This window comes from Perissodus microlepis, chromosome 23, assembly GCF_051167445.1.
Source record: "Perissodus microlepis isolate ML-2025 ecotype Zambia chromosome 23, ASM5116744v1, whole genome shotgun sequence".
Classification (NCBI taxonomy): Eukaryota; Metazoa; Chordata; class Actinopteri; order Cichliformes; family Cichlidae; genus Perissodus; species Perissodus microlepis.
Window position 1 is genome coordinate 30106380 of NC_140482.1, and position 21450 is coordinate 30127829.

At 41.3% G+C, this 21450-nt stretch overlaps 2 protein-coding genes across 3 annotated transcripts; one reads left to right on the forward strand and one right to left on the reverse strand.

Moving 5' to 3' along the window:
- Positions 1 to 1054: 1054 nt before the first annotated feature.
- On the forward strand, positions 1055 to 4119 carry smx5. The gene is made up of 5 exons (XM_084921610.1): positions 1055 to 1134; positions 1324 to 1391; positions 2698 to 2728; positions 2842 to 2901; positions 3652 to 4119. Exons 1-5 carry the CDS (start codon positions 1132 to 1134, stop codon positions 3775 to 3777), a joined length of 288 nt encoding a protein of 95 aa, XP_084777736.1. The 5' UTR covers positions 1055 to 1131; the 3' UTR covers positions 3778 to 4119.
- A 1189-nt stretch (positions 4120 to 5308) lies between these two features.
- bcl6aa (BCL6A transcription repressor a) lies at positions 5309 to 20464 on the reverse strand. Of its 2 annotated transcripts, XM_084921608.1 has the most exons (10): positions 19946 to 20464; positions 12921 to 13013; positions 9397 to 9568; positions 9084 to 9305; positions 8025 to 8975; positions 7562 to 7743; positions 7309 to 7476; positions 7097 to 7227; positions 6714 to 6851; positions 5309 to 6625 (listed from the first exon to the last, which is right to left on the reverse strand). In XM_084921608.1, exons 1-10 carry the CDS (start codon positions 19971 to 19973, stop codon positions 6482 to 6484), a joined length of 2229 nt encoding a protein of 742 aa, XP_084777734.1. In that variant the 5' UTR covers positions 19974 to 20464; the 3' UTR covers positions 5309 to 6481. The 2 variants fall into 2 exon arrangements, with proteins under 2 accessions (XP_084777734.1, XP_084777735.1); XM_084921609.1 differs by lacking the exons at positions 12921 to 13013; positions 19946 to 20464 and adding an exon at positions 11359 to 11532.
- Between the last annotated feature and the right edge of the window lie 986 nt (positions 20465 to 21450).

Consider the following 21450-nt stretch of genomic DNA (forward strand, 5'->3'; position numbering starts at 1 on the left):
TACTACATGTTCTACCCACCTTAAAACTCCTCATCTTTATTTCATGACACATTTACACACCCCAGTTCTTCTGTGCAGCTCCATGTTTGAGTATTTGTTTGGCTGGAAGATGCTGCATATTTGGGGAATAGTCACCAATAGTTATAGACATGGTTGAAGACATGCGTTGGTGTACATTGGCTGTGTTTTCTTGGTGTAGATGTTGAGGCTAACAGCCTAGCCAGTTCTGTTGGTTTAGTTGGTAACTCTTTTGGAACTGGCTGAGGAGAGAAGAGCAAAGTCTCTGATGAAGTCCAAGTGTGTGAATGTACTCCACTGCAAATATTTTACACATATGTTGACTTTAAAATATGACTGAAATAACACCAGCGGTTCCTGTGTTTTCCACCCTGAGTATTTGAGAATTAGAAGGCCCTATCATGGTTTTCCTTACCTTTCATGTTATACAGTAACTGTCTGTAGTTGAAAACAAAAATCCCAAAATGACAAAGTTCAAAGAAAAATACAAATAAATTCTTAAAAAACAAATTACAGACAAACAAATTCATAATTACAGAAATATAATTACAGCGACTGTGGTACCAGCTGTCTTTGCATTGTGCATTTTTTTCTGCTAAATAAAATAAATAAATATAATTTAAAAGTCATTTTTATTAAGTTCATGTTTTGTTTTGTTTTTTTTAAATTAAGGACCCACACCCTCTCTTAGAAGATGTCACTTGAAACTTTGGATGCATTAATTATAAACTTCCAACATATATTTATTTATTCTTTGGTTGCACCACAAAAAAAGAGTTTGTATTTTCCATAAGCATTTTGTTTAATGTCAGCTGACAGTGTTAAGCTTTAATTATTGTCTCTTTAAATTATATTTTATTTTATTTAACTGAAATATATTTTCATATGAAGTTTTTATTTATTTATTAATGTATTTTTTGGGGAAATCGCAATAAAATTAAGTCAATTAGATAAACTGTGCAAGCGACGATTCCCATGCATGAACGTTGAGCTTAGCTCTGTCGCCTCTGTGTGGCGAACTTTAGTAATTACACCCTGGTGTCTCTCAGGAATATTAAGGGTTTGTTACGTCATCGACAGGCGACGCGCCGCTAGGAGAGGGCAGCAGTAAGAATGGTAAGGAATCACGATGAAATTATGACTTTTCTGTAGAGTTTATAGCAGATAGGTGCGACAGAAGAGAGCCTCTGACCCGAGCACACCTCGGTGTTTCTCTGTAACCTTTATTCTGTCAGCTTAAAAAAAAAACAACCCGCCGCCACGCTAACCGTGCAGCTAACGTTAGCATGTGTTTCTGCTCCGCAGCTTTTTTACTCGTTTTTCAAGTCGCTGGTGGGGAAGGACGTCGTGGTGGAGCTCAAAAATGACCTGAGGTTAGTATTCGTGTTCAATTCGCTCACATAACCTGCTGTTTTCCGGCCTGTTTTTTTTGGTCGGCGATTGCTGTTTGGAGCTTCGTTGATAGTCGCAGCAGCGCTCCTACAGTCACAATTTGAATATTGATTTTTTTTAATTAGTTTTCATTTCAGCTTTAGTTCCATTTTATTGAATTCTGCAAGAATAATCCAACACAAACAGCTCACTCTGAGTCATACACATTCTCAGAAAGTCAAGCTAACAACATTTCCTGTGTGTTTTACGCTGTGGTTGTTCAGTTTGTGAGGTTAGAGTTCCAGGTTAGTTCGTTATGTTATGCACTTCTGCAATCAGTCATCAGTGAAAGGCCTTAGACAGCGATCAGTGGGCTCTGAGTCTTCATTATGAGCTCAGCATTGAAATATTTATTACGTATTACCGTAGCTGTCACTGCTTAAATGGAACTAATCTGCATGAAACTGTCGACATAAAACACAGAACGTTTTATTTCTTGTAACTGGTCACACTGATGACCACTGATGAAATGATTGTCGTGGTTGACTTCTTGTTGGAGATGATGTGTTTTTTTCTGAATAAAATCTGAAGTGACTTCAAACAGGATTGAAACTGGACTAAATGTAGCTTAAAGCAAGATTTTGAATCCAGGTTGCAGCCTGTCAGGTCACAGCCGCATAATTACATTTGTTTTAACATTACTTCAACTTCTGTATGTCGGATAAAATTGAAGTGGAATAAAATCTTTTGTGAGATCACAGTCACAAACTTGTTTCCGTGTTGCAGTGGTGGTATCAGAGCTTTCTTTCATAGACGGAGTAGATCGAACAAACTACAATGAGACTTTCTTGAACACAAACTGTTCCCTTCTCGGGGTTAAACTCTGGAGCAGGGTCCTGATGCCTGTCAGTAGTGACGGTTTTAAAATGAAACAACAGGTTTGTGCTGCTGCCTGTTGTTTCCAGTACAGCTTCTAAAATATGTGCAAATTACTGAAGATGTGGACAAAACATAGATGTATTAAAAATATTATATTTTGGTGATAATTCTTATTGTTTCACCACCCAGACCTGTGAAAATAAATGTTTAAATACCCATAAATAAATCAATAACTGCCATGGAAATCCTGAGGTCAGAAAGAAAACCTCAGAAGTCGTGTTTGCTTCACCTGGGCACACCTGACTGTAAATTCCACCCAAATACCGATGAGCTGTTCCCAAGCCTCATAATCTAAAGATTAATTGAGCAATTTTGGTTTGTATTTGTGAACAGAGTCATGTTCATGAATGTGTGTGTTTCCCTCCTCAGCATCTGTGGAACGCTTCATTCTGTTGACCAGGTTGGAAATAATTAATTTGTTTTCAAACGGAAGCTGTTCAGTTTTTACATTTCTGCATGATTGCTCACTAAAATGCCGTTTTCACATCGCTGTCCTCTGCTTGCGTGTTTCAGTACCTGAACATTAAGCTCACAGACATCAGCGTCACAGATCCGGAGAAATATCCACACATGGTAAGTTTTGCTTCTGGAAACTTTCCACATTTCATACAGGGGAAAAAAAAGACTACAGAAACAGATGAGGCTGTCGCTGCTAAACAGGTGTTTACAGTTTTACAATGTACAGAAAAAAAGGCTGTTGCAGTGTACTTACAAGGTTTTTAAGGTTCTGCTACAGAGGTCTGTACAACCAGTAAAAGAAACTACATTCTCTGCTGCTGTATGTGAGAATGTAGAGATGCTGCCCTTCTACCTGATGAATCTTTTGATTAGATGAATATTCCAGCGGTGAAAATTTGCACCGGACTTCTGTTTTCCACACAGAATGATGCATGATAAATAATTAGGGGCTCAATTATCCCCCCAAAAAAGACACACAGACAACAGCTCCTCCCGAGTTATACAAATATGTTTACACAAATATCTTTTACATTGATTATGTTTTTCATCTATTATACACAAAGCTTTCAAGATTTCAGTCTTTGTTTTCATCATGTATGTGAGCTCCATTTGCTGCTGCTCAGTTTTTAATGAGGTCAAGAGGAAAAAGAAAAGTTAGATATTTTTCCCCGTGTTGTTGTTATTATAATACAGCATCAAGAACATAAGTATAAACTTTAGCTCCTTATTTAAAAGTTGCATGAAATCAGAGTTCGGACATTAGGAAAGTCCTTGAATGTGCACTCCTTAAAGCTCACCAGCAGCTCCAGCACCGAGTGACGGCTGTCTGTCTGTCTTCACACTGACTGTTTTCATTTGCTGCAGCTGTCTGTGAAAAACTGCTTCATCCGTGGATCGGTGGTCCGTTACGTTCAGCTGCCGGCAGACGAAGTGGACACTCAGCTGCTGCAGGACGCTGCACGGAAAGAAGCCATGCAGCAGAAGCAGTGACGGGGATGCGGGACGGGGGGTGGGGGGTAAGGGGAATAATGAATGGGTAGTTCTGGTTTTGGGTTAAGTTTGTGCAGCCTCTCTTTGTCTCTGAAAATGTGTCTTTGACACTGGGGATCAATCATTTGCAGTTTTTGTTTTCTTGTTGTTGTTTTTTAACCTCACAGACGGTTTAGATGTCGTCGTTTGATCCCTTTTTTTGGTTTTATATAGAAATAAACTAATCAGAGAGTCCAGAGAGGAAACCTGCTGTGATGTTCATGTTGATGATAACAGGCACGCTTTGCTTATCAAGTTGTGGCTTTTTTATGCCTCTTGGAAATAAACATTATTTTATTTATATTTTCATGACGTTTGTGATTTTTTTTTTTTTTTTTAGGATGATCTTGGTGACATGTTGGAGGATTTGAGTTTTTGCTGCTGAAGAACTGTTTTTCTATTCCAGTATTTTTGAGTACTGGAGTGTCCACGTCAGATTTTCAGGGCTGACGATCACATTTAAGCTCTGCTTTAAAAACCGCAGCCAAAAAAATTTAGACCCACTCAAAGCAGCACAATTTAAAGCCAAAAATTTTGAAGTTTTTTCCAGTGAATAATCAAAGTGGTCAAACATCCAGGGTACCGGTGCTTGTTTCTGTTACTCCATGTCGCAGACATTAAACTGCTGCAGGCTGTGATCTGTCCTTCCAGCTACCGAGCTGACTGAAATGAGCCTGTTACATTTTACAGAAGAATACTTCAATGGCTTTCATGCTGTGAGATGTTTAAATGTCATTAATGGTCATTTAAAAAAAACAACCAATTATGCAAAAAGGAGTTGGCCCGTCTGATCTCCTTCATGCTGTTGCTGTCTTCTTGAGCATTTTGGGCATCAAGCTTCCTGCAGCAGTACGTCTGTTTCTGTCCGTCTGCTGTTTTTCACAGGAGTATCAAACTGTAGTGATTACAACTGGGAAATTACAATAAAATTAAAGCATATTCCCACACAGCTTCCTCTGATCCTTGCACCAATTCCAGTAAAAGCTTGCAGGAGAGGTATACAGTACTAATGAATTCATGGCAGAAATTAACTTTAAAAAAATGACTATAGCACAGAAACATCCAGCGACTCATTCACTTTCAGGGTTAAACAGTGAAAGTGTCAGGGGTAAATGAGTGTTTCAGTTATTGACAGCTTTTATTTTTTCCTTGGTTTTAGATGGAAAAATCTGGCTGAGCCGACCCTGATAATACGCGGATATTTAGAAGAGTTCAAAAGCCAAAAACAAGGTTAAAATCATCTCTTCATTCTCTTATCTTTGTTCGAGTATGTGGCTGTAACCAGAGTGGAAGGTACAATCGTTTGAAATGTTACATGAAAACTGAGTGAAAACGCCACGGTGAATACTTTCGATTAAGTTTACTGCCGCCATCGCCAACCAATTTCAGCCCGGTGTTTCAGGAACACCAGTCAAATCTGTGTGCCCGTAGATCGAGGGACATTCCTCATGAACACAAAGTGAAAGAAAATAATAAAGAGCTCACTCTTGAGTTAATACATAGAAATCCAATACCTTTATTTTACATTCATACATCTATAACGTTGTACAATAATTTTAATGCAGTTTTAAAAAAAAAAAAAAAGAAAAAATCCAATCCGAAAACAAGTCCTGAAGATTTACAATGATGAGTCTGCACGTTCAAAGGTTGGTGACGAGCATTTAAAAATATACACTCACACGCTCACACACAAACAGGGATCTAGGACAAGTGGCGTCCTTGAGTTGTACCTTAACAGAGCTGGGCTGAATGGAGAGGAATTCAGTCACCATAGAGAAAGGCACATTGAATACACAGTGTATCTACAAAAACAAAAAACCTCGACATTTACACGACTTTTACCGTAGGATCTAGAACAATGAGCAAAACTGTAAACCTTCACTTATGAAAAACAAATCAACCAACAGAAGTCACACCTATACGAATACATTTGAAGCAAAAAATTTTCTTGGTCGTTACAAAGCAGTACCTTGAAATGCATTTCAACACTTAGATTGGCTCTGCCCGCAGAGAGCAATCCCACGGATATAATTACACAATATGTCACAATATTTATGCAGTTGCCCACTTCGTGCACGCCAGAACCCGACACCGGTTAGAGAGTACCTCATGCACATCCTCAGACAGCAGCAGACATCTGATATGTTTTACACCAAATCCAATTATTTATTTTTTAATTCCCCGCTCACGTGAATATGGCAACTTGACAACATGTACGTACATCTACATAAAAATCATGTATAGACAACTCTATACAGCCGCAAATCCCATTATCTTAAAATATATGTACCACCCGTCAAAATTTTCAATACTTTCAGAAAAGTAAGTTCTCTGATATAAAATACTGTTTTTTTTCAAAAAAAACTGATTGTTTACATTCCATCCTTCTCAACAAAATAAAGCTTTATATACGTACCTTCGAAGCTTAAAAACACTCCCCACATACATATATATATTTATATCTATATAGAAACAATAAAGTGACTAAGATGCCATGTGGCTCTACGTTCACATGTAGTGGAAACCCGTTTAGAATGGCATACGCAGCCAATTTACATGTCTAATAAACACAGTGTGGCACTACAATTTTGGATGATTGTACAAGTTGGGGTTCATAAATGCCAAGGTCAAGATTGCCTCCTTTAAGCTGCTTCCTTCATCTGGCTCAGCATGCTTTCGTCAAGTCAGTGGGCATGTCTACTGTGGACATACGGTACTGGATCTTTGTGTTAGTGATGGCGCCGTGCTTCTGTCGAAGATGCAGCCGTAGCTGGCTCTTGTGGCGGAAGTGCAAGTTGCATTTTTCACACTGAAAAAGAAAGCGCAGCGGCGTTATTTTCACTCGCTTTGGTTGGACTCGACTCAGGAGGTTCCTAACTTTGAAGTATCATTCTTACATGGTAGGGCTTTTCGCCTGTGTGTATGCGGAGGTGGCTCTTCAGCGTCTGCAGGTGACGGAAGCGGGTTCCACAGATCTCGCATGGGTATGGCTTCTCGCCCGTGTGGATCAGCACATGAGCGCGCAGATGAGCAACCTTGAGGAAAAAAAAAAAAAAAAAAAAAAAAAAAAAAAAAAGTGGGAGTGAAACTTAAATTAAACTTTTCAGACATCACATGTTTTATATCAGCACGTCTATGGGCACTCCCGTCAAGCCAAATGTGATTACAGCTGCCCATAATTACAGCTCAGATTCGAGCATTAGCACTATTAGCTGATAACACAATAGAAGACACTCTTGAGTTTAAAAAAAATAAAAAAATAATTTAAGGGTATAATTACCTGTACAAAACGAGCTCCACACGTCTCACATTTGTATGGCTTCTCTCCTGAGTGGATGCGAGTGTGAGTCTTGAGGTTAGCTGGTCTGTTGAACTGAGCACCACAGATATTACAGCGATACGGTTTCTCTCCTGAAAACAAGAAGCAGCACTTTAGATTTCAGCAACTTCTAAAGCCGATGAGTTAGATAAATGAGAGTGAATTGCTTTTACCTGTGTGGACAGTCTTGTGGCTGGCCAGGTTGCCCTTGTAGCGGAAAGCAGCCTGGCAGCGGTCGCACTTGTATGGCTTGTCGCTGTGTACTTGAAGCATGTGTTGTTTCAAAGCTTCGTCTTCAGCAAATTTGGAGTCGCATTCGTTACAGAAGAACGTGCCGTTTTCTGTTTAAGAGAAAAATCTGATGTTGACTTGTGCTCCGAAAGTGCTCAGATTCATTTTGGAGGTGCAAAGAAATCCCAAACTCACCACAGCTGGAGTCTGAATATTCTGAATGAAGCTCTGACATTTCCTCTGATAGACGGGACCTGGAGTGGTTGGGACAGACTTCCGAGTGCTGCGGGGACTGGGAGCCGCAGGACGAGCACGTGAGGCGGTTCAGGTAGTGTGGAGGGTGGCCATCGCCATTCCTCAGAGACCCCTCAAGCGCACTGCAGACACAAAATCGAAAACTAATCCAGTCAGACATCTCAAATCAGATTCTTCCAACATAAATTTCATTACAAAAATAAAAATCCTACAACTATCCTGCCTGATATTTACAAACACTGAATTTCACTTCATGCCTGTTTTTTCTTATAAGAAAAAGAAATTTTATGTGCTTATAAAGAATCTTAAAATCTGCCCAGTGTGTCATTTAAATCACCTCAACTATACATTTCCTTGTTTTGTTTAAAGCATGCAGATGTGTACGTGTCAAACAAAAACCCACCTGTTAATGATGTTGTTGAGACGACTAGCCTGGGGTACTGGTAGATCCTCGCTGTTGCTCTTGCTCGTCGTTTGTGGGTCGAGGTTCTCCGAGTCGTTGGGGTGGAGGTAGGGTTGCAGGGCGAGACGTTGAGGTGAGTGAAGCCCAGGATCCCTTAACCCCACCTTGTCCTCCTTGGCGCTCTGATTCAGCACAATGAACTTGTACTTCTTCCAGTTGCGAGCTTTGGGGTCCTGCGTGCCTTGTGGCGTTTGCGCTCCAGCAGCTTGGGAGAGGCTGGCGTTCTTGCTGCTGCTGGACTCTGTCGGGGAGTTGGGCTGGCAGTCTGATTTGAGGGGGCTCTGCGGGCTGCTCATGAGGCTCTTGCGTCCAGCGGAGATTCCCAGGGGATAGTGCTGATGGATGAGATCTTCCTCGGCCTGAGGAGCGTGCTCTTTGCCCAAGTCTTTCTGGTGCTCAAGGGACAACATGGGAAATGCACGCTTCCTTGTGCTGAAACCGACAGACTGGCTGACCCCCTCGTGGCTCTCTTTCCTCATCTCATCGTCTCTCACTACCTCCCTGGAAGCATAGGTGGTGGAGTGAATGATGCCAGAGGAGTTTGTGCCAATGGCTCTGCTGTAGTCTGCCCTGATGCCGCTGTCATGCGGAGGACAGTGCTTGTGGTGGATGCTGCTCTTTGAGAGGTCAGCAAAAGCATTTTTGGTATCGGCCAGCTTGCAGAGAGGGAAGGGGAATCCTGGCATGGGAAACTGCCCATAGAGATGGTAGTTGCTGGGGGTGCTGACCCCGCTGAACATGTTTGAACCGTAGGGTCTCCCGTCCCTGAACGGAGCTACGCGGCTGTGCAAACTGTCAACAACATCATGGGCTCTGTAAGCATGGACATCCTGAGGTAAAACCAAGGGACTGACCAGAAACTCGTCTCTAGGTAGCTTGGCAGTCGGATCACTGTGAAGAGAACGAGGATGCCGTAAACATGGAGGTATTCATAACCATGGATTTATTCTTATCAGCAATTTAAAAAACACAAACAAAACAAAACTGGCTTCCACCCACCTGGATTTGATGAATCTGTGGCAGGTGTCTACAACGTGGTCCATCTGCAAGTAGATAGCTGTATTCATGATAGCCATGATCAGACTCTCCTTTAGTGTGAGACGGGAGGTGTACATAAACTCTAGCAGGATGGCAAAGCCCTCTGGGTCCACCTTTGGGTCCAGACTGATAGCACTGAGGTTGCACTTGTGGGAGTCAGTGAAGATAGTGTAAAACAGCCCACTGCAGCAAACGAAAGGAGCAGACATGCAAAGATCAGTCGCTTGTTCAAAAGAAATAGAACAGCACAAACGCCGATTTTAGTTTCACACACCTGCAAGCCATGAGAACGGTCTTGTGTGCACGAAACTGCTGCCTGTTGACCAGGATAGTGACATCTGTGAGGATATCTCTACTGCGCAGCCGGTTCAGGTTGAGCAGAACATCACTTGCATGGCGCGTGAACTGTATGCAGCTGTCTGCTGCGCAAGCCATTTTGTCAAGTTCTGCAAAAAAAAGGGCAAAAGCATAAAGATTATTCTAATTTTAAAAAAATAAAGCAAGTTTAAATAAAATATTCTTGTATTTGGCTGCCGTGCCACAAAGAGTATGTGTGCTTCAAGTAGATGAACTTGGGCTCAAGTTACTGACGATCCTCCGAAGGCAGCACGCACATCACCAGAAGGCGGCGCCATTTATTAAGTAAACACTGTCTAGACATTTAAATTTCTTCTTTGGAGTCATTTCTCTCCCCCTCACTTTCTCTCTCTGAACCTCTGGTTAACAGCTCAATGCAACAAACTCCTTTGCACACGTGAGCATTTTAAGAGCATCCAGACCTCCAGACGATATAAATGTGCACGGTTTAAATACACTCCACAGAAAGAGAAAAGTTCATGTTGGTCATTAAAACTTGTACATTTTTAAGACAAACACCTGCGCATTACGCATTAATGAGCTGTAAGATGGGCATTGTGGCCTCAGAGTTGGGGCTCTCCTTCAGCGCATTCGCAGCTGTACAAATAAAAACGAATTGACTAAGTTATTACTCTAAACTTTTTGTTGGCACACAAATAACCTCCAAATTTTAAATTCATCCGCAAGATGTCCTCACCTTGGGACTTTTTTAAACTCACACCGGTGCAGCTGGGAGGGTAACACAAGTGAGAGTTTGACTTGTTTGCTGTGGTAAAACCGGTGAAGCCCCGCAGCGCTGCGCAGCGCATGTCTTTAAGCGCATTTCTGGGTCAATTACTGCACGAGAGCAAAAAACTAACATTTAATTAACTGAAGGAAGAATCGGCTTCACGAGACGGCAGGGGACTCATAACCGGATATTTACTTCAGTGTAACTAGACACGTCCGAAAATAGAACCAGAACAGAATGCACCTTAAAGTGACTGATGGCCAATCATGAAGTACTTTCTTCAGTACTTCCCCCCCCTCCTCCTGTGAAACAGAAAACCTCCGAGGAGTATCACAGCTTTTAAACTTCATTTCAGTGATAGGACGCATTTGTATTTATTTTTAAATCTAAAAATATCTATAGTTTTATTTTCATTTCTCGGGTCTCTCGTCTCAGACTGCGCGTAAATTACTGCACAACCGAAACTGCGCACGTCTGGGTGAAAAGCTCTCAACTCGGCGTAGTTTGGTTATCATGCAGCGAGCTGTCACAGTGGAAACATGAGAGACAACTTGTAGCCTCTGCCGCGGAAAAAAACCACACACACACTCAATCTCTCTCTCTCTCTCACACACACACACCTTCCAACTCTAATATTTCCGCTCCAGTGTTACGGTAACAGCGGGGCTCGCTGTGCGCAGCTCTTTGCGCTCCATTAGAGCAAATTACGGAGGAAAAAAGAAAAACGCTGAGAACCTGCGGCTGCCACGCTGCCAGCAAAGTTCGTGTGACAGCGCAGCGAGCCCACTCAAAGTGAATCACAGGGCAAGAGCGATCGCAACCGCCCGGACACCTGATTTCACGCGAGCTCCGGGCGGCACACGCTCATCCAGCCCCGCCGTAGCTACAGCCTCCTGATAGGACGGGCTGTCAGCGCGAGCGTCGCGAGCCGGAGCTCAGCTGCGGCCGCCGCTCTCAGCCCCGCCGCCTCACTGCGAGCGCGCGACCGGGCTGAGAGCAGCAGCCGCTCGCGCTGTCACAGCCCGTCAAACAGCCCAACAAGCACACAAAGCACCGGCATACATGTCGAAAACAGCAGCAACAAATAACACATAACAACTTCGCGCCAAATTAAAGCAGAAAAAAATAATATGGAATTTAAAAAATCACCTGGTAGCGCTTTCCTAGAAACTTCTTGCATCACCACTTCTAAGAACCCCAGTTCTAAGAATCAGACGAGCACAATTCTCGGAATTTGAGCCCCGGACCGTACCACTCTCCCGGGGCAGGGGAGAGGGACCTCCCGAACTGCGAGTTAAAACAACCCGTTTCCAGAGCAGATATCCCTCCGATTTTCACGCAAGGCGACTCTAACGGCGAGAAAACTTAAAAGCAGCGTTTAAATAAGCGCAAAAATGTGTATAATTTTTTTTAAAAATTGAACATTTAGCAGCAACATCCCCCGCCTTTTGGTTCGATCCGCAGTCACAGGACGTCGAGCAGGCGACGTCACCAGTTCCTTAAACCCGGCCCCCGAAATTCTCAGAACTAATTTATATTCCATGACTTAAGCAGCGCATCGTTTGGCTGCCCGTCGTCGCATTTAACACACAGACCGTACATGTACAGCACACAGACAGCCCTCTTAATTAGGCCCATGCGGACAGGCTCGCTCCTCTCCATGTCCACGGTTCTTTTTTCTTTGTGGTTTCCTGCAGGTTTGCTGTGACCACATAGACGGAGAATACATCGAGTCACCACCGGGGTTTGTTGCAAAAGGAAAGCTTCGATAGATTTATTATTCACAAGTACTGTAGGCAGCCTGTTGAGCAGTGTGGATGCCACTTGTTTTGTTTTTGGGGTGTTTTTTTTCTGTCAGTTAATCAGATTTTTCACTAGGTAGGTTGAGAGTTTTTCTTGTGATATTCTCATGCGCGCATAGCGGTTTCTTGCACTGCCTCTGCCTTTTGGTTTTTGCTTTAAAAGCAGGTGAATCTGAGCGGATTGTCGCTAAAACAGCTGCTAGTAATTGAGAGCTTCGGTAAATGAACTTTGAGATTGTGTAGGAAACTTGCAGAAAGCATGAGGTGAGTTGAGGAAGAAGAATGCACAGGAGTGAATGCATTTATATTTTTAATAACGTTTTTTAAATTATGCGAGGAGGTGAGATGTCAGGCTCATAGGTGGTGTGTTTTTGGCGCTATTATAATGTTATAGACGGGGAACTTGTATTCTGTTTCATGCTGCATGTACTTGTCCTGTTTTTCTGATTGGATTACTGGGATTAATTGGGAAGGGGAGGATGCCTGTCAGGTGATGTGCACACTTTAAATGCAAAGTGAAAGATTCCTGGAAAATTAATTAAATGCATTGCTGTGATTTTCTTCCCCCCACTCTACTTTTTTTTTTTTTTTTAATTTAAGGCATGTGTACTCCCTGTTGCATCATTTCACAGAGTTGGGCAAGAATAAACTCCTCAGCCTACTGGAAGTGTGTTTTACTTGGTGCTTTCCTCATCTGAAACCAGCAGCAGCACTTGGGCGTCTGCGTGAAACTAGAACCAAGTGTGTAGATTTGTTACATCCCTACATTGAGGGTAGAAGTGGTGTGAATTTATGCGCTTATTACTCGCTAATAGTTGGCTTCTGTGTCTCGTTTAGGGGATGCCAATAACTGAAAAGTACTATTCATTTCATGAGTTTGTGGGCTAGCATTTACTGTCAGTGACTCACCCTGGAAACTTTGCTTGTGGTGATTCCAAACCACGGATTCCCCGTCTTTTCTCATCCCGTTCACTCCTTGGCACAGAAGGAGCATTTGCTGAGCTGGAGAATATAACACAAAATAACAGTAATTATTGGAAATATTAGGTCGAATGAAAAACAGACTTATGTCTCCTTGAAAGAAGAGACACAACTCTCCAAGTAATTCACATTTGTGGTTTCTCTTGTGTTTTATGAGATATGTAGTGGGTAGCACTGATTAAATATTCAAATAATGCATCTGATCTGCATTTACTGTAAATATTAAAGGGCAAAGAGTGACTGAAGATCCATTTTAGTGGAACATACAGCTGTGTTATGTGGATTTGTATTTAATTTATAAAGCTATCCGCACAGTCAGTACCTTTCTCCTTATTTCTAGCTTTAGATAAAGTCTTTGTAGTTTATCTTTTACATTTTTGTAATTTAATGCATTTGTATAAAATTCAGAGTTATTTTACATGTTTTTTCTAATTGTCCACAGGTCAAATTTTTCTGAGAGAAAATAGTTTTAAAATATCTGACACCACAGATTGCTTTTTCACAGCGCTTTACCTCTGAATTCAGCGAACAACAAACTGCGTTTCCTTTTCTTTTCCTTCTTTCTTTGTTTTTTTATTAACCCTTTGCATGGCGACACACTCTGTAACCATCATTTCCCCGTGGATTGCCCGAGCATCCGCCCATCTGGATCCGGCATCCCACTAAAAACACTCCAGGTGTTCACAAACCATTGGGGAAAGGGGGGGGGAAAAGTCTCCAAAATAATTAAGATGCGCGCTTTTACAGCAATCTCCGATTCAGCATTGCCAAATAAAGACTATGTTGAGCTCCAAACAAAGAGCAGCGTCAACTTTATTTCAATCCACTTGGGGGATGTTTAAGGCGCTCCAGCACAGTTATGCATAATGCACGGCCATAAACCATCCAGGAGTTCGGAGAGAGATGTGTAATTTACCAAGGCCCCATGCTGTGCCCGGCTATAGAAGGAAGAGATAATTACTGCAAATCCTTGGCAAACTTTTACTCAACCAGTTCCTAGCAAAAATAAATGACCCACTTACAGAGGACAGAGAGACAGTGCTGAGTGGCTGATCAATATGCCCCCGTCTGAACTGATAGAGAGTGTATTATCGCGTTATGAACAGTTTATCGGTTAATCCTTGATCTTCTTTCAGGCTGTACAATTAAACAAGAGTTCGTGACGTCTGGGTCTCGGCTCCTTTGTCTGAGCACCACGCCGTTCAGAGACAATATAAACAGGCTGTGACAGTGATTCAAGTCTGACCGACCGGTAACAGCTGCACATTTAAAAAAGAATCTTGTACACTTCTGACACAATGTGAAACGTCTCTAAGCCGTATCATTGCCTATACTTGGAGCATGATAGGTCATTGAATAGAAATGCCCACTGACAAAAGCCTGAGGCCCGGAGGTTGCCTCACTTTTTTTTTCATAAACTGCACACTTTTGTCTCGTTTCACAGCAAATTTCTGCCAACTTCAGTGTTCATTGTCAGCAAAGATGTGAGTGTGGAGTTTTGTTCTGAGAGGCATGATGCAACCGCACTGTAACACCAAACAGATAATGCTGTTAGCTACAGAGGTCTTTTTAGTTCCTTTCTTTAAAAGAATTTCTTTTTATATTGTTGAGTTTCACTTTTTTAACTCCATGCATCCCAGAAGCATTTTTTTTTCTTTCTGCGTTTGTCCACAACTAAGTTTCTCTTTGTAAAACACAATCACTACTGCAGGTCTGAATTGTGGCACGACTGCAGTGTGGCAGTAAAAAGGGTTTGTTTTCCACATCTTATTGTATGCATTTGTACGTTTTCCTTGATTCTCCGTTTGATGAGGTGATCGTAAACACACCGTACTGCATGCATGATTTACAGCAACATGAGGTGTAATAAATAAATTCACTTCAAAAGACTTTCTGTGCAGGTAACGATGAGCTCACGTTGCTCAGAATCTTGCCTTTTGCTTTTTTAATTAACAGACGAGTCATATTGTGACGTGAAATCATGTCTGTTTGCAACAATACTGCCACGTGTGTCTGCACTCACACGCTTGAGTTTGAACGTTGCTTTTTGGTGCCCCTTGACAAGGTTAAACGCACGTGTGCGCACACACACACACACACACACACACAGGAAGATTACCAGCAGCTCAGAATCACAGAGATAAAGAGCTTGCAGACGTTCACATTTATCTAAAAGGAGAACAATTATTATATGTTCATAACAAAAAGCGATCATGACCATTTTTGCAAATGCATTTTATTCAAAGGGTGCTTCCTAAATAGTCATCAGTGTACTTTTTACACTGTTCAATAGAGGTCCCGAAAAGCTTTGAGAAAGATTTTTTTTTATCGTGTTATTTCCAAAACAAAAATATCATCCCACTTGCAAGAAAAGTAAGTTTTGGAGCAAGTTTCTTCAGTGCGCCTATGTGGATAACCTTGAGTTCACTAAGCAAGCTACATGCTAAGGTTATAGTCAGAGCAGAGGCGTGATGGTAGGCTAGAATTCCAATTTAGTCATATCAAAGCATGTAGATTCAGGACTTTCTCAAGGCCAGCTGAGAGGAGCCAGGAATGCAGTCTGCAGAGTCGAACTTGTTGGAATTTTCCACACATACCGAAAACAGTCTCCTGCCAGTGTGCCATCTGCTGGTTGATGGGTCAGTTTCTTCCACGGAACATGAGAATAAATAGTGGAAGCATGCGGCAATCTCTACCATCTTCACATATCTTCACAATCTGAGGGCTTGCATTTTTTTCACACGCCCAGGGCTGCAAAGCGTTCGAGTTCCATGTGCACATGAGGAGTTGTTAAATTTGGAAACAACTTTTGCAGACATTACTTTTCAAAGCCTTGTTATGCATCTCCATGTGGATTCAGTTTTGTATTTTAATAGAGGTATCCGCATTCTGACAGGCAGCTTTAGCGCAAGGATTCAAATGGTAAACAAGTGGGTCTTATTTCTTTGCACCACCCTCCGTAATGATCCAATAAGAACCATCTCTCTGAATCGACCCCCCTTTCCTGCTCTACTGTCACAACACCTATTAGTTAGCATCAAGCTGTAGATCTTGGTATGCTGGAAGTGCACTGGAAATTTTTCAAGGCTCCTTTCTCGTATCGCAGCATTTTTGTTTTGTCTGTGTGTTCTGGCATGTGCACTGGATTTATAACCACTGTACTCCCAAACAGATAGATAAAAAGATCAGCTTTTTGAATGCAAACTGACCTAAACACTGACAAAATAAACATAAGATCTTCCTGTTAAATACTGACAACATTTGGCTGCTTCTAAGATGTTATCTACTCCATTTTAGGCTTTATTTTAGTTTAGTGTTCCCACTATAACCTCAATAAGCAGCTTCTTACTAGAAAAAAAAGGATTTGCTGTGCCATGCAATATTGTCAGGTTTTGATCACATTATACTATTATTTTAATGGGCCTGTTATATTTTCAATTGAGTCTTACTGTAAGAAAATTACAGCTATTTGCTCCCTAGAATATGAATCCTGTGGTATCATAATCTGTCATTTCTATATTTCTATTATTATCTTAAAAAACGGTTTCTTTCAATAAAACAATGACAGTGATTTGCTGTGTAAAAATGCGAGCTTTAAAGTGCTGCTAGTTGTTGAGTTGCTGTTAAACTCATTTCAATGTTCCAATAAAATCGCTGTAATTTCTTACTGTAAATTCATGGTTATTTATTATGTACAGTATAATAACATCAGTTGTTTGGTTGTCATTATACAATTATTTTAATGCTTATTTAAGGTATGGTAATTTGGTGTATATAACAGAAGCGTTACAGTGTAATGGTGTTAGTTATTTGGTTGTTTTTCTTTTGTTCCTGTTCTGATCTTAATAAACTGTTTTTATTTGAACACCTTTTTGGTAATCTGCTGTATAGAATATAAGTTTTACAGTTAGTCGAGCTCATGCGAGTCTCACCAGAGAAGAAATGCTGAATTGTAACATAAAAATCTGCACATGCACATAGGTTAATGTTTTCCCCTCAAAGGCATCAAAATGCACAGAATTCCACTGTTTTACATCAATTTAGTTAATTCCACATTAAAATTTAATGTTGCATGGATGAAAAGTAACTTAAGTTTATCTGATTGGGATGCGGTGGGTAGGGAAGCACTGCTGTGCTGCGTTTCTGGAAAACACCTGCTTCTGCAGTTCAGCATATTAATTTCACACTGTGATTGGACATAATTGAGACATTGTTCAGCTCTTTGGTGACACAGTGAGAAAACACAAACACGCTGTCTCAGCTAATGGCAACCAGTGATTTCAGTGTCTCGTGTTAAAAGCGATGCACTGTAAACAGACCTTTGTGAAAATGCCGAGCGCACAGGTTCAGAACAATTAATTCCAACCTTGCTGTTCTCACTGTTTAGGCAACAGAGGTAATATTTGGAGTGTATTTCCACTGTGCTGATGGAATCTTCCCCTGTCAACAGGTTTGCGGGGATGTAAACGGTCCGGGCTCAAAGCTGCTAAACCAGTTTGAATTCTTGTGAATGTTCTGAATGTTCACTCCCACTGCACAGCGACGCTAAAGCGTTTGTCAAGTAAAAGTAAAACTGAAGGGGAACACTCAGTGGGAGCACTGCTGCAAACATGAGTTTGTAGAAATTCACTCCACACAGATGCAGTCGCAGCAGTGTGTTTTGTTAGCGGGGACTGAGCTCTCACGTCGCCCCCCACTCCTCCCCCATTTAACTGTTGCAGCTCTGCCTTTGCTGGTTTTTCCTCTCTCTTGCCCTCACACTCCATCATGCTGCGGCCCAATTTTGATTTCCACCATATCAAATTCTCACATGTTGCACTGCTTCCACTGCCAGGTCAAAGTAGCCGCCTGTATCCAGTGCCAACTGCTGATACTGGTCTACAGGGCTGGCTAAACAGGAATTACACACACCTAGCTCTAGGCCACAGTTCAACAAGAGCTACGTACAAAGCAGCAACAGTGCACTCAACACATCCAGCACTTCAGCTCCCTGTCTCTGCTGCTTCTATGCTAGAAAACTCCTAAAATATGAATGCAGTCCTGGGTAAAATTCTTGTTAGACTAATATACATTTTTAACTACCTCAAATCCAGATATGGGAAGTCACTGCAGTTCCAAATATAAAACGCCTTTCGTTACAAACACAGGAGCTTTGACATTAGCCCTCATGTTTTGGTCAAGAGTCCACATCCGCATCCATTGTTGCCAGCCTCTATTTGTATACAGTTATATTTTTACGTCAGCTTTTATGTGCTATCCTCCAGTCAAAGCAGTAAATGGATTTAAATCCAATGTGGAAACGTGGGATGAAAGAAATCCCACCAAGCCCCAGAAGTCAGAAAACTCTGGGTGCTGACGTGGATTCAAGTGGAAGATAATTCCAGCATTTACTGTAAATAAAATATCAAGGAAAATATCATGCATAATTTATTAATGCACATTTACATTTCAAATGTTAATATTCAAACAAAGAAAGTGCCATGACTTTCTTTTTTTCCAGGCAAAGCTTAAAAAGGTATGTGCAAGTTTTCTCAAAATGTGTTTCATTTTCTCACGACACTGACTGCCTCATCAGCACCCACACCCAGTTAATATATAAAACTAGACAGCTCTTTGTTCTGAATGATTAAAAAAGAAAAAAAAAGAAAAACTCCCACAGATTATTTTTGCTGGAAAAAAAAATCTGCTCCTATAAGCGTCACACCTCATTAACCATTTGATCGAGTTCAAAATAAAGGCTCTCTTTTTTTGGCAGTGAATGCATTTTTGATTCCAAGTTAGTAACACTAACATATACTGCATCCCTTTGTGCCTTCATTAAAAGCATCTCCACAGCCCAGGAAATGCCAGGTGGAAGTTCATATTGTGACAGATCCTGCGCTCGACACATTCTTATAATTGTTATCTGCTCTACATCACACACACAGCTACCTTTGATATCTGCTGCACTCTCAGAGATGCTGTGCTCTGCATGCACGGGACCACAAACAGTTCTTAGTACACATCACCACATAACAGAAAATTTAATTTTCCAACCAAAGTGTGGATTGCACCGAGCACTAACGTTCTTTTAACTGTAAAACAAAACATTACACCCAAGAGTTTAGCTTTTGCAGAACATAGATTTATCTAAACCACTCACCTTTGTTTTGTTCTGTGTCCTTTGTGCACTCACGAGAAGATTTTTGGAGTCTACACTTGGCATGAAAATCAAAAGTGAATCAAAAAGGTCCCTGAAATTGCTCATATCGCATCTTTGCTTGCGCTAAATGTCTATTTTACATGTTTTTACATATTGCAGATAAAAGCTGTGAGGGCATTATTTATTGGAGTCGGTACTTCCATTTGCTTATCAGATGTCAGTTGTTTTATCATGACCTGCACTCACTGTATGTCCTTTTTTGTTACTTTGCATGGTTGTTCATATTGTGGCTGCGCAGACAATTCAGCAGTATATTGATTTGATCTCAGAGATTAACTGACTGACATGAAAGATATATGGAAATTTATCAATACAGGTGTTAGCAAACAGTTTCTGGCCTTCCTGTCAAAGTGTTTGGCTGTCTGCCATCCTGCTGAGGTATGATGTTCTTACTTTGACTTATGAATGATGAATAAAAGGGAAATAGTTTAAATCAGGTTAGCTCGTCCTACCTCAGAAGCCAAATTAAATACAATTAGAAGATCCAACAAAGGAATTTAGTTTATAATGATAACTTAGCAAAATGCTAAAATGCTATTTTATATGCTTGTAATGTTATTTCTTAACCTGTTGGAATATCTTTGTCTCTTGTACGATGGACAAAAGTAAATTAGCATTCAACAGATTCAGAAATTTCAAATACATTTCAATTAATTAAAAGTTTGTTGATAATTTCTTCCCTTTTCAGCAAAGCTACAATCATCATTCATTAACCAGCAGCAGCACTCAGTTTTTTCTATTTTTTACTCACCTTTTTTCTGCTGGAAGGAGTGAGGCATGATGGGATGTGTAGTGGGAATCAGTTGGCAGCGCTGATTTTTGAACTGCACGCTCAGTTAAGGAACCGGAAGCGCCTCTGATGTAGCTTTAAGAATTGTTTTCACCAGAGTTTTATTTGTCTGGCAAGTAGCTGGATGATCCGGGATGCTGAGGCAGACCGGTACCAAAGCCTCGCTCCTGAGTCGCAAGCAGCCAAAGCTTGAAGGGATGAAGCTGGAAAAGGGCACCGAAGCGGTGAGTTGTCGGTGATGGAGAAGCTCTGGCGAAGCCTCGTGTCTGTCGTTGTGGAGCAGGATGGGAACGCTTCTGGAAAGGCAGGCACGGCAGCGGGGCTGAAGTGAGTCAAATCGACTGAGCACGCTTCACGTTAGTGAAATGGTCCACAGGGCATCTCTGTGGCTCTCTGAGCTGATAGGCCGCCTGCACTCTAGCGTTCATTGATTGTAGCACTCACAGTCGCTCCACTTTTCCACGAATGCTAAAACCGTGGGGCAGGCTCAGTTTTGAAAAAAAAAAAAGAGAGAGAGAGAGATTAACAGCCTGTAAAATAATCCCAGTTTTTCTATATATATTTCATTTGAATGAAGAGTCTTAAATCCCATTAAGCCATAGCAGCACAAACCATAGACTAGCAATGCCTTTAACATGGAGGAACTCGGGCCATCTGCCAGATCAGTTTTTCATATAGGGCAATGACACATTGTTTTATAAACAGAGCTTTTATACAACAAACATTTCAGTGTCCCGAGCATTAATCTACCTAAGCTTATCTCAATCCATGGAACTAGATATTGCTCTTTATAACTTGTCTACTGGAGGGGGTGTTATTACATCACACCAGCTGTCACTCCAACATGGCACGCCCAACAGGAAGGTCAACAATGTTTCAGCAGGAGACAAAATTAGGGAGCAACGCCCTGACAAGAGTAAAAAAAACCCTGATATTCATCCTAAACTGTTTTTTTGTTTGTTTGTTTGTTTTTTGTCATAAGGTACTAGCAACTAATGTATCTGCATCTCATTAAAATGTAATCATTTGATGGCAAAAGCACAACACAACTGGTGCTTGATGAGGTACTTGTGAGCACGAAATCCATACTGTTAAAAGCATTTTGCCAAATGCATGTGCATCAGTTCTAATCGTACTTGACACCTGATGTTGAACTCAGATTAAATGAATACACATGCTGTCTGTGCAGATAAGCTCACCTCACCGGGTAAGAACTCCCAAAGCTCTTACCATTACCAGCATTACATGCTGCACAGCTTTACTATGTCAGCTGCAGGCAGTGTGTTGGATAGAAATGCTATCATCTTTATGGAAAGGCGTCACGTGGCTACATCAGAATGTGCACTTCTATGAGCAGAAGAAACTAAATATCAGAGAAAAAGCAAAAGATATACTGTATTGGGCGTTTGACAGATCTATCCACGTTCAGTACGTTCATCGCAGCCACTGGATAATCCACTGGATGA